Source organism: Rhinoraja longicauda, chromosome 13, assembly GCF_053455715.1.
Source record: "Rhinoraja longicauda isolate Sanriku21f chromosome 13, sRhiLon1.1, whole genome shotgun sequence".
In the NCBI taxonomy this organism is placed as follows: domain Eukaryota; kingdom Metazoa; phylum Chordata; class Chondrichthyes; order Rajiformes; family Arhynchobatidae; genus Rhinoraja; species Rhinoraja longicauda.
This window is the reverse complement of record NC_135965.1, coordinates 3168163-3181725: the sequence shown is the minus strand read 5'-3', so window position 1 is coordinate 3181725 and position 13563 is coordinate 3168163. Positions and strand designations below refer to the sequence as shown.

The following is a 13563-nucleotide window of genomic DNA, read 5'->3' as shown; positions in this document are numbered from 1 at the left end:
CTGGAAGTGTTTTGTAATGCACCTCTAACCACACACATTTGAAGTATGAATCTACAACACTTGTTTCTGTTTTTCTTTATTGAAGAATAACCTGGCCAAGATGATGACTCCAAGAAAATATATATGGCCCAGGTTATCCAATGCTTACAATGTCTTTATGTCTGCAATCTTCCAGATTAATTAAATTGCATTGCACAGATCCTTATGTTGACCCATTTAAAAGTAACTTGTTTACTGTCAGGAATGAGCATTTTAAGAGCTATCTAAGCGTGTTGCAAAATAGATTAGAAACATTTGTCCATAACCAGGAGGGGAGGCATTGTGTGTTTTAGAGTTGAGGAGAAATAAACGTTAGTGGTTTTTGAATTTATTTTCTTTAGTTTAGTTTAGAAATGCAGTGCGGAAACAGGTTCTTAATTAAGCTCAGCAAGTCCACACCGACCAGCGATCCCTAGTCGCTACAGCAACCCCCACACGCTAGGAACAATTAACATTTATACCAAGCCAATTATACCGAAGATCTCAGAGAAAACCCACGCAGGTCACTGGGAGAATGTACAAACTCTGTACAGACAAGTACTTGTAGTCAAGATCAGAACTCGGGTCTCTGGCGGTGTAGGGTAGTAGCTCTACTACCATGCCACCCTTATTCTTAGTTTGGGATTTGAGTACCAAAACAATCATTTATTGTCTATCTCTAATTGTCCTTGAGAAGGTGAAAGTGAGCCCCACTTTGAACATCTGCAGTCATTATGGTGATGGTATTCTCACCATGTTGTTGGATAAGCAATTCCTAGTGATAGAGTCATAGAGCACAGAAACAGGTCCTTCGGCCCAACTTGTCCTTGCCAACCATGGTTTAGATCCACCAATATTGGTGGAGCAAGTCATGATGGTGCATTGGCATTGCCTTGTGCATGTGACCCTCACCTTCAGGTTTAAGAGGGGCTGTCAGAAAAGCCTATTGGTCTTTGAATGGGTTTATTATTGTCAGATGTACCTAGATATAGTGGAAAACGTGTGTGATATCCAGTCATATCATTTGAGTACCATCAAGCCATAGCAGTAGTTCTCAGAATGTTCACTAATGTCTGAAAATAAATGACTAAATTGGTCAAAATTAGGATCTATGCCACGGTCTATGGTAGGTCTCTATTTAATTGGTAAGATTACAGACATAAAGTAATTTAAGCATTGTATATCGTAGGCCATATACTTTTTTTGGAGACATCATCTTGGGCATCTTGTTTCTTCATTTTAAAAACAGTTATCTCCCAGTGTTGTCAATTCACATTTTAAAACATGTGGTTAGTACACAAGTAAAACAGGTAATGCAGAGAAAAATACCAATGTCAAATATAGTGTTATAGCATTGAGTGCTGAGAAAGTGCAGGTTAAAAAAGTGCAAGAGCCATAATGGGGTAGATTGGGAGATCGGAACAATACCTTTAGCTTATGAGAAGACCAGTCTAATAATAGAGGAAGAAGCTGTTCCTGAATCTGGCAGTGTGTACTGTCAAACTTTTGTATCACACTAGATGGGTGTGGACCTGTTTGGCCCAAACCTCACCAGCGGGCCCAGCAACCCCCGTTGTGTCCAAACCTCTCCTGCAGGCCCGGCAACCCCCCTTGGGTCCAAACCTCCCTGTGGGCCCGGCAACCCTCCCCCAACTGACGACCCGTGGACCTGTTGCTGGCCGGGGAGTCTCCCCTGGGTCTAGGGGCTGGCGAGGGGGGAGAGGGAGCCACTCATCCCGGCCCCCGGCGGCCATCGTGGCGGCCAGCAGCAGGGGAGCTCTCCCCCCCCCCCCTCATTGGCCACCACTCCTGTAACTTAGGCAGGTCCCGTCCCCCTCCGAGCGGCAACCCTCCCCCAACTGTGCACGTGCGGATCCGGCGGCCATCTTACATAAGTATTAGATCAACGGGCCCCAACTGCCCAGGCGCGGACCCGTTTGTTCTGCGCACCCATGGATCCGGCGGCCATCTTACGTAAGTATTAGATCAATGGGCCCCAACTGCGCATGCGCGGACCTGTTGAGTTCCCATTGTGATGTCGAACACGGCCTTATTACTGTGCAGGCGCGGCTGACGGGCAGGGAAAGTGGAAAATGGATTTATTAAAGTTTAAAAAGTGATTTTTAAAGTTTAAAATGTGAATAACTTTTAAAATATAACAACCATTTGAACCGCAGGCCAATGGTAAGTAAGGTGGGCCTAAAATTGTTGCACTATCGTGTACCGTTTTGGCTGTATTTCGGGTACGTACAATCAAACAAACTGACAAATATACAAGATGAGAGTTTTAGAGATAGATGGATGGATGGATGGATGGATGGATGGATGGATGGGAGAGGGCAGGGAGATGTGGATGTGATTAACTGCAGTGAATTTTGTTGATGATTCACACAGTATGCTGGTGCCACTGTGTGCTATGCTGGAAGTAATGTTTAGGATGTTTGACAGGGTATCAGTCAATTGAGATGCTTTGTCACGGGTAGTGTTCAGTTTCTTGAGTGGTGTTGCAGTTGCACTCATTTAAACACATGGGAAATATTCCATCACATGTTCATTTGTGCATTGTAGATGGTGGAAATACTTTGGGGTGTCAGGAGATGAGGTACTGAACACCTAATGGCACAGTGGTGGTATAGGGTTCCCCCATGTATTCTGCTTTCATCCCAGATCCGACAGATGTGCTTGTTGGTAGATAAACTATATGTTGTCCCAAGTGTAGATGAGTGGTAGGACAACGAGGGAGAGTTGATGTGCATGTGTGAGAGAATAGGTTGTAGGGAAATAAGAGAGGGTGAGGGGAGAATAGGATTGCCCCAAGGACCTGCATGGCCTCTGGGCCAAGTGAAGGCCTCCTGTTCCATGAGGAAAACTATGAGAAAGGTAGAGCGCCATAAAATGGCTAGATAGAGCTCTTAAGGATAGCGGAGTCAGGGGGTATGGGGAGAAGGCAGGAACGGGGTACTGATTGAGAATGATCAGCCATGATCACATTGAATGGCGGTGCTGGCTCGAAGGGCCGAATGGCCTCCTCCTGCACCTATTGTCTATTGTCTAAAATGCTTAAAATCCTCTTCATGTGTCATAATAAATCTGCACTTTAAAGAATGTTGAAAGTGAGCATGTGTGACTGACACTGCAGTCTACTTTTGTCAGATTCTGTTCTGTCAAAGGATAAATGGCAGGAGTAAAACAATAAACTATGAGTCTAGCCCCAGACATGCTCTTGTGGCCACAGTACACATGCAGATCATCCAGTTCAATTCTGATCAATGGTGGTCAGGATGATAACAATAGGGAATTCAGCCACATTAATAGCATTGAATTTTAAGGGTAGATGCTTCAACTTTGGAGCTGTTCATTGCCTGGTACTTGTGTGATCTTTACTTCCTGCTCATTAGCTCATGCCTGAATGTCATTTTGTTGCATGCAGTCATGGGGTGTTTCATTCACGGAGGTGTTTTGAATGTTGTGCGCTCATTAGTGAACATCTCCACATTTTATCTAATGACAAAGTGAAGGTCAATGGGAGAACTGAAAATGTTTGGACCGTGGATATCACCCTGATAAAGTCCAGCAGCGATGATCTGCGGCTGGACTGATTCATCTCCACACCTCCAACCATCTTGTGAATGAAGTATGAATCCAATCATTGAAAAGTTTTTGCCTTGATGTCCACAAACTTTAATTGTACTAGGACTCCTTCATTGCCACACTTGTTCAAAGATTGCTTTGATGCTAAGTTAAGTAACTCCTCTCCCCTAAGGAATTCAGCATTTTTTTGCCATGCTTGGATCAAGACTGATGAGGTTTGGTGTGAATGATACTGGTGATGATTAATCTATTCAGATTTTAGAACGTTCTACTTAATAGAGGCTTGTTTTTTATATTGTCAATACGTTCTCCACAATTGCTCAATATGCTATTCTTTTGATGAGTTGAAAGAAAATTTGACCCTTAATCTTTTCATTTCATTTGTGATTTTACTTTTTGCCTATCTGCTTTCAGCAATTCTGAAATTGTGAGCTTGTGTATGGCTGGTTCAGAAAGCATTGATTGGCATGGTTACATTGGTTTGAATGCAAGGCATTCCACATTAGATGGAGTTATTCTTAATGAAATATTTACTATAATCTGCAACACAAGAATATATAAGCTATAGATCTCCACTAACTTAACACAAAGGCCAACAGCTGGATAAACAGTGAGTCAAGCAGCAATTGTGGAACCAAAGGGTTGGTCAACATGACCATGCGTCAGGACTGACAGTGTAGAGGGAAGAGGACCAATCTAAAGAGGTGAGACAAGAGCTGGTAGATGAAAGGTAGAATTGGATGAGATGGGGAAGGTGGATAGATGGAGCCAGGTGAAAGAGTGTGAGACACAAGCTGGTGGGTGATGAGTGGAAACAGATAAGGAAATGCATAGACAGAGATCTAGGTGGGCGAGAGGAGTGGGAAGGTAGAGACAAAGGCTGGAAGGTGCTAGACTTTAGAGATTCAGCGCGGGAACAGGCTCTTCAGCCCACCAAGTACATGCCGATTAGCAATCACCCCGTACACGAACACTATCCTACACACTAGGAACAATTTACAATTTTAGCAAAGCCAATGAACCTGCAAACCTGTACGTCTTTGGAGTGTGGGAGGTAACAGCAGCACCCAGAGAAAACCCGCACGGTCACAGGGAAAACATACAAACTCCGTACGGACAGCACCCGTAGTCAGAATCCAACCCGGGTCTCTGGTGCTGCATGGAAGGAGATGAAGTGTTATTCTAGTCCTTATCTCAGTCCTCCCTCTCACTTCTTTATACTGTGTATTTTGCCTCTGCAGTCCTGAGGCCGAGTTACAGCCCATGTCGTTAAACATCCCTCCTGCAAGCAGAACCAGATTAGTGGAAACTTTCTTGTGTCTCCACAAAGTAAATAACTTTGTTAAAATGATTTTTTTCCTTACAACATTAATAATTTGAAAATCTAGTGCAAAATTACATGTACATTTTCTATCATTGAAATCGCAGTGGAATTACAAAATAAACTGGATAAATGTCACAAATTGCATAAAGAAATTTAATGTACATTTCAGAACAAAAAATGGATAACATGGTTCTTTTAATTGAATATTTCCATGCATAGCTGAGCAGCAATTGTGGCTAATGTGTGGCACTGTGTCGTATATATTGTACAAGTCAGATGCTTGTCATGATAAAATTATTTAATATGCCGATCAGATTCCATGTTGAGTAATGTATCCAGTTCCAGCCTAAAGACAAAACAGCATTTACTGGGCTTTGTAGATCTATTTGCATTAAGTATAATCCAAAGAAACATTTGGGTATAAATAAGCTTCAATAAATTTCATACCGATAGTTATTTGAATATCTCTTTCAACATTAATAAAAAATATGCACTTTAAATGTTGTCAGCTAATTCCTGTTGCCTTTAAGACTTTAACCTTTACTTAGGTACAAACCTTGTTTGGTATGGTTTAATACTTCCTAGACTTTTGAGGTATCGCAATCAAATTTATAAATAGTTTTGGGAAGATTTGTTATGGGTACTTTGTATTTAAATTTGATGTTGAAATATCCTATTGAAAGAATACACTGTAAAATGTATTTTGTCTTGCAGGGATTTGACCCGTCACATCAGAATCCCACAAGGGTAATTTATGTTTCCAATCAGTTCCCTGAGTGCAGTTCTTTTATTCACCAGAAGTTTCCAGACAATAAGATAATATCGTCCAAGGTAATGAGCAATGTAAATTAGTAGAACATTTCATAATATCTGCTTTTTCATAACATTGCAGTACTATGAGTTCTTGCAATTTTGTAGGAAATTTAATGTACTGAAATATCTTTCTGACAGTTGTAATAACAGGCATGCTTTGATCTGAGTATTCTGGTTATGATACTAAAATAGGCCACTAAATTGTATATCCTAGTCTCAAAGTTTGATCAAACTTTGTCTTTGCATCCTGTCTTTCGTCTTTCATGTACTAATGAAGATTTCCTTTAAATATAGCCATATTTTTTAACTGCATAGATGGTATTTGCCTTGAGAATGCCAAGTTGCATATTTTAACCCCTCTCTGTACAAAGAGGTTTCTCCTGAATTCTTTCTTAGGTTTATTGTTACTTGTTTTATATTTATAGCCCTTAGCTTTTGTCTACCAGATAACATCTGTTTTTCTTAGTGGCCGATAAAACATTTCATAATTTTAAAGATCTTTGGGTCACCTAAAGCCCTTCTGTTCTAAAAAGATGTTGTTTTTTCCAGCATATATACACAGAAAAAAACCAGTTTATTTTTGTGGGGGTCTCTCGGCCGGCCGTTTGGAGGAGGGGGGTCTCCAGCCAGCTACGCTCGGTCGTAGGGGCTCCCTAGGAGGGTCTTACAGAATGTCCAGAATCTGGCTCCTTAACAGCTAAAGGCATTGGTACCACTGCAACAGCAATGTAAATTTGGGGTAGATTAGTGTGAAGAATTGGAGTGCATAGTTCACGGAAGATTGCACGACTGGAGAAATTATAAATGTGGGAAGGTTGAGACCGAGATTAATCAAGGTGTCAAGATGTTTTGGTAAATGGAAAGTGCAATTATGCATGGAAATTTCACCCAAATTCAACCAAGGTTTAAGAAAATTGCTGGATTTATAAATGTGACAAATGAACTTTGCTCCCAGCCTCCCCCTTTATTCCACTCATCTCGCTCCATTGAAAAGTCAGGGCATTTTATCATTGAATGATATGATTGCTTCCATTTTAAATGAGGGAGGTGACTACTTAGACATAAATGACCACAATAAAACATGGATAATCCACTCTCCAATTGTTTAGAAATCCCAAAGGTTCCAACATCCAGCTCGCTTGGTTTTGTTTCTTTAAACCTGCCAAGGCCCCATTTCCCACACTCCATTTAAAATGTCTGGGCCCCCTAGGAAATGTGTTATATCTCTATGTAACATGTAAAGAAAGGTGATTTTAAAATGTCCAAGTGTATTATTAAGAGTAACAAGCAACAGTCAAGAAGAATTGCAGTCCAGCCCCAGCAACATCTGTGACAGGCTTTTGGAGTTTTACCTTACCTAGTTGTTCAAGGTTGTCCATAATTTTGGGGGCTTGAAAACATTTTACTGCCATATCTTAATCAATATTGAAATTTGTTTTGTAATCTGTAATTTTGATAAGATTCCACTTTCTTGAAGGTGACTTGTTACTAGGCCAGGATAGGCCACAATCCTGTTGAAGCATATAGAATTAGTAAAAATATTGTAACTTGAATCCAAACTTAAGAGGTCTATGGCACCGAAGTGCCAAAAGGAAATATCCTTTTAATGTGATAGAATTTATTTTACATTTGTATTGCATCTTTTGGCCTTTTTATACATTTGCATTGCAGGCATAATTGTTTTCCCTTTATTTCTTACAGTACACGCTATGGAATTTTATCCCAAAAAATTTATTCGAACAATTCCGAAGAATAGCAAACTTCTATTTTCTTGTAATTTTTCTTGTACAAGTAAGTTTATCTGGTAACCAAATGTGATCAATATTATTAATTGAAATTTCTTGCTTTTGAATTAACGAACATTATTAAAATTTGAATTAGTCTGACTTATAAGTTTGAATGCCTCATTTAAATATCATCTTGGATTCAGAAATGGGATCCAGTTGTTGAGTATTTACTGGTTACATAAAGCTAATTAGGGTGGAATTTCAGGCAGTTAAAAGTGGCCATGTCCTACTCCAACTGTAAAGTTTTGGTTTTCTTATGTAAATTCAGTCAAAAACCCCACAGGGCATTTGAGTTCATTTTACAATTAATACTATGATGAAGGTGATATTTCAGACTGAATTTTGAACCTATTGACACTGCAGTGAGTATCTATTTATTTTAGCAATCCTTTTTGTAAGACAAATTTGATTCAGATTATAAACTTAGTGGTAAACTGTACAGGCAGAGATTTAATTATTGTGGAAATAAAATTTCACTGCCAAGGGCACTACAAGTAAAATTAATCTTGCATTAACAGCAAATGTTTAATGAAGTGTTTTTTAAAAATTGTTAGATGTATAGAATCTTAAGAAGTAGGAACAGAAGCTGTAACTCCGATCAAGCATGCTCAAGCATGCATACCATCAATGACACCACTTCGCTTCAACACCACTTGCTCCATTTGCCTTCACAACTGCATGCTGACTTTCATTTTTGAGGAAACCCAGATCTCTCTAGTGTCAGCATGAGTCTTGCATCATTTAAATAACATATTTCCAATCTCCTTTCGAAAGTGGAGAATCGTGCATTGCTCCACCTGCCAAAATTTTGCCTAGTTTTTTAAATCTGTCACAAATATCCTTTTGCAGACTATCCTCCTGTAGCATGCTTCCCTAACCTCTCCCCCACCGCATGTTTTATCCATGTTTTAAATCTTGTAACAAGGCTAATGTTACTGTCTTTCAATGAGTACTTGTGTAGTTATCTGTAATGCAGTCCCATCAAATGCCTATTGGAAATTCAAATACACAATAGCCTCTGGCTCCTCATTTGGCCAGACACCTTAAAGAATCTAAATACATTTGATAAGCATAATTGCCCGTTCATAAAATAATCTGATCCTGCCGAACGTTATACATTTCCAAATGCATTATTATCTCTTTCTAAATAATGGATTCTACCATTTTCGAAGGCATTTGATGTAATGTTAACTGTACTATAGTCCCTCTGTCTTCTCTCCCACTAGTTTCTTGAATAGCTGTGTTGTATTTCCTGCTTTCCATTCCACTGGAGACTTGCATAATCTAAGGATTTTTTTTAAATGGTACCCAGCTTCCACTACCTCCTTTGGTCTCCTCATTTAGAACCCTAGAATGCATCCCCTTAGTTCCAATGTTGTAATAGCCTTTTGTTCGCACAGGTTTGTTTTATACTTTGGCTCCAATTATATTTGCTACTACTTTTAAGATGCCTTTAATATCTACTGATGCAATGACAGACACAAAATATTTTAACTTTAATGCTATTTATATGAAATATTGAATATGTTAATGATCGTTTCTATTGACATATGCAATTGTATTCCAATAAATAAATGTACCTTGCAGTCTGAAGAAGGGTCCTGACCTAAAACGTCACCTATCCATTTTCTCCAGATGCTGCCTGACCTGCTGAGTTTGTGTCTATCTTTACCAGCATTTTGTGTTTATTTTTACCATATAGCAATTAGTATTTATAGTTTGCAGTAACAAAAGTAAACTTACAATTATTTAAAATACCGTTGCATTTGAAAATCCTTGCGGGAAAAATAACTTTGTTAAGCATTGCAAGTATTTCAGTGGTTGATACAGGTATAATAACAACATTTAAAAAAAACATTTGGATAGGAGAATTTTCAAGGGATATGGGGCAGAGGTAGGCAAATGGAACTAGCTTGGATCGGCATGGACAGGTTGGGCCAAAGGGCCAGTTTCCATGCCCTGTGACTCATTACTTTGAATTTGAAACTCCCTAGCACCTAACACCTATTTCCCTGTTGATCCAATTGTCCTTTTATGGAAGATAGACACAAAAAGCAGGAGTTAAAGGCAGCATCTGTCGAGAGAAGGAATGGGTGACGTTTTGGGTCGAGACGCTTCTTCAGACTTGTTAAGGTGACTGTTCTGTAACAAGAGACTTCTTAAGGGCCTGTCCAACTTAGGTGATTTCTCGGCGACAGCTGGCTTGTCGCCAGGTATCGTTGCTTATTGCGGGTGCTGTCGCATGCTGTCCCCAGGTTTGCTAGGTTCTCTTAGATGCATTTAGAAGCACATAATATTAAAATAAGTAAAGTCATTTGAAGATACCATAATATACTTGTGTTTAACCAATTTATTTACCGTCAGGACATTTGACAGGTAGATTGGAGGCAACAGTTTGACGGTCAGGTAAGGGTGGGAATTTTCGCAATGTTTATGGCCATCAGCGATTACATTTAAAGTAGGCTCCCAACCCAGATATGCAACCCAGAAACCATTTCAAAGAATGCCCACACTCCGCACAAAAATCCATTTAACCACTTTTAAAATTAAATTTCTTAATACTGCTATTAGTAAACTGGAAGTAAATCCAGATTATGCCTTGTTACTGTGAAGCTTGGTTTTCAAGTAACCCGGGCAAGATGTTATATTTCAAAACTCTCAAGTACTTACCGACTTGTCAGTGATTTCAGCGAAAATTAGAATGCCGGAGAAGCATTGACAGCGTGGGATAATCTCGACCATAATCTCGACCTGACTCGGCATTGTCGTAGGGTAAATTAAAATTTCGGCGATCTGCTATGACTTTGACAGTCGCCGGCAGTCGCCTAAAAAATCGCCTAAGTGGGACAGGCCCTTTAAGAATACAATTGTTGCATTATAACAGAACTATCTGTATAACCTCTGTGGTAGAAAAGGCAAAGGAGACAAGTGGCTGAGAAAATTATTACTTCAACTCAACAATTCATTCGCCTGATAATTTTCACAGTGAAACATAATTGATATTACTATGGTCCGGTGCATTGGTCAATATTTTAATGACACAATTTTTAATGATCATTCGCTTTATACTAATGTTTCAGTGATATGAAAAGTATATATTGATGAACTTAATTCCATAGGTATCACAAAATGCTGGTGTAACTCAGCAGGTCAGGCAGCATCTAGGAGAGAGGGAATGGGTGACGTTTCGGGTCGAGACCCTTCTTCAGACTGATGTCAGGGGGGCGGGACAAAGAAAGGATATAGGTGGAGACAGGATGAGTGGGAGAACTGGGAAGGGGGAGGGGGAAAAAAGAGAGAGACAGAGGAACTATCTAAAGTTGGAGAAGTTAATGTTCATACCGTTGGGCTGCAAGCTGCCCAGGCGAAATATGAGGTGCTGTTCCTCCAATTTCCAGTGGGCCTCACTATGGCACTGGAGGTGGCCCATGACAGAAAGTTCAGACTGGGAGGGGGAGTTGAAGTGCTCAGCCACCGGGAGATCAGGTAGGTTAAGGCGGACTGAGCGAAGGTGTTGAGCGAAACAATCGCCGAGCCTGCGTTTGGTCTCGCCAATGTAGAGAAATTGACATCTAGAGCAGCAGATACAATAGATGAGGTTGGAGGAGGTGCAGGTGAACCTCTGTCTCACCTGGAAAGACTGTTTAGGTCCTGGGATGGAGTTGAGGGGGGAGGTAAAGGGACAGGTGTTGCATCTCCTGCGGTTGCAGGGGAAAGTGCCCGGGGAGGGGGTGGTTTGGGTAGGAAGAGACGAGTGGACCAGGGAGTTACGGAGGGAACGGTCTCTGCGGAACGCAGAAAGGGGAAGAGATGGGAAGATGTGGCCAGTAGTGGGGTCCCGTTGGAGGTGACGGAAATGTTGGAGGATGATTTGTTGGATGCGCTGGCTGATGGGGTGGAAGGTGAGAACGAGGGGGATTCTGTCCTTGTTACGATTGGGGGGAGGGGGAGCAAGAGCGGAGCTGGGGGATATAGAGGATGCCCTAGTGAGAGCCTCATCTATAATGGTAGAGGGGAATCCCTGTTTCCTGAAGAATGAGGACATCTCTGATGCCCTAATGTGGAACACCTCATCCCGGGCGCAGATGCGGCGTAGACGGAGGAATTGGGAGTAGGGGATAGACTTTCTGCAGGAGTCAGGGTGGGAAGAGGTGTAGTCCAGATAACTGTGGGAATTAGTGGGTTTGTAGTAGATGTCAGTCACTAGTCTGTCTCTTGTGATGGAGATGGTGAGGTCCAGAAACGGTAGGGAGATGTCGGAGATAGTCCAAGTATATTTAAGAGCAGGATGGAAATTGGTGGTGAAATGTATGAAGTCAGTGAGTTCTGCACGGGTACAAGAGGTAGTAGCACCAATGCAGTCGTCAATGTAGCGGAGGTAGTTCGGGGATGGGGCCGGAACTTCAACGAGAACTTAATTCCATAAATATGTATACATGTTAATTCATTTTTTCCAGTTGATGATAGATACTCCGACAAGTCCTTTCACAAGTGGGCTGCCATTGTTTTTTGTAATTACCGTAACAGCAGTTAAACAGGTAAGAAATGTACTCCGTATATTAGCCTTTAAATCGCTGTTACAAATCATGTTAACTTGATAACATTGCTCAAAAATTAGTCGTAAAGGCATTTGAGAAATAAAAACAAAATGCTGGAGTTTGTTTCATTTCAGATTATCTGCCGCTTATTTTTATTTTTGAAGATATTTGAGAAACTTGTTTATTTTCCTGTCTTGTGGAACAGGATAAATTGTTTTAGTTACAGCACCACGTCGACTGGAAGCAAACTCTTTTCAGCCTTATTTGTTTTCTATTGAAGGAAAAATACTATTGGCTCTTTGACAATTATGTGCATTGATTTAATCTGTTTCTCTAACACGCTTCTTTTTGATTATATATATCATCAGATTTGAAACTGAAAATGACCAATGGCAACATGTACATTCTGTGGTGCCATTTCCTTTGTTAAATGGCTCAGTTATTTGTCTCACTGAAGTTGACTTGGACAGCACTGTATCTGTTGCCATGACAGCAGGATGTGATCTGGACTATATTATTCTTAACAACATGTATTATTTGTTAATCTCTCCAAGAGTACATTGAATAATACAATGGAGTGCCATTTAATTTCAGGTTACTTTACTGGACACTAGGTGAAATATGTGAAACACAATGCATGTACTCTTTATCATTTGAACTATTGTATGTGAACACAAAAGTGCATGTCCACGTGATGAACCCTTTTAAATGTCAAAATATCAGATTTCGGACATCTAATAAATTTTGTTAAATGCTTTTTGAAAGTCCATTTAAACCAAGCCCACTGCATTTGAGTTTTTCATTTACTTATTTATTCAAACATTTTATTTTGTCAATTTTAAGGTTAGTTGAGGTGGTACAAGTGCATGCACAATGTGCCTTTTCTAAATTAATGATTAACTCCTAACGCACAACACAGTTTGCTTTAATTTTTATTTCCTACCTGATTCCTAGCTTAGAATTGTTTTATTTTATACCACCTGTTCAGTTTACAATTCTTTCATTGTAAGTAGAAAGATGACTACTACAGCGTGTAAGCATTTGGAGGAATACGGAGATTTTGCACGTATTTTTTCTCAGTTTACACCCTTTAATTGCCTTGACCTTCTTCTAGTGCTGCTAGCTGGTATGGGTGTTGTGCATGTACTTATTTAAGGAATACTATTTACTGGTTTTAATCAATAGTTTAATTTGAAAATTATAGGAATAATACAGCCTTTCACAACAAACCTGCATCAATTTAACTTCCAAAATCTACTACAAAACTTGAAGTTTGATCTATATGGAACAACACAACATAAAATGCAACAGATTATTGATTTGGATTTGTGCAAGAGTTGGCAGAGATCCTGATTCCAAATTTGGTCCAAAACATTATGCTTGTAACAAAGATTAATGCATTTTCAGCTTGGCCTATTATGATCAAGTACCTTAATCATGCAAACGCTTTGTATAGCATTTCTAAACATAAATGCAGTGTGAAAAAATAGTT

General features: G+C 40.0%; 1 protein-coding gene across 5 annotated transcripts in view; it reads left to right on the top strand.

Moving 5' to 3' along the window:
* Positions 1-13563, top strand: part of atp11b (ATPase phospholipid transporting 11B) — a 148825-nt gene that overhangs the window by 9640 nt on the left and 125622 nt on the right. For all 5 annotated transcript variants that reach the window (XM_078410212.1, XM_078410211.1, XM_078410207.1 and 2 more), the window contains exons 2-4: positions 5648-5764; positions 7448-7537; positions 11991-12071. In XM_078410212.1, the coding sequence (XP_078266338.1) occupies positions 5648-5764; positions 7448-7537; positions 11991-12071 (288 nt within the window). The remainder of the gene's footprint in view (positions 1-5647; positions 5765-7447; positions 7538-11990; positions 12072-13563) is intronic.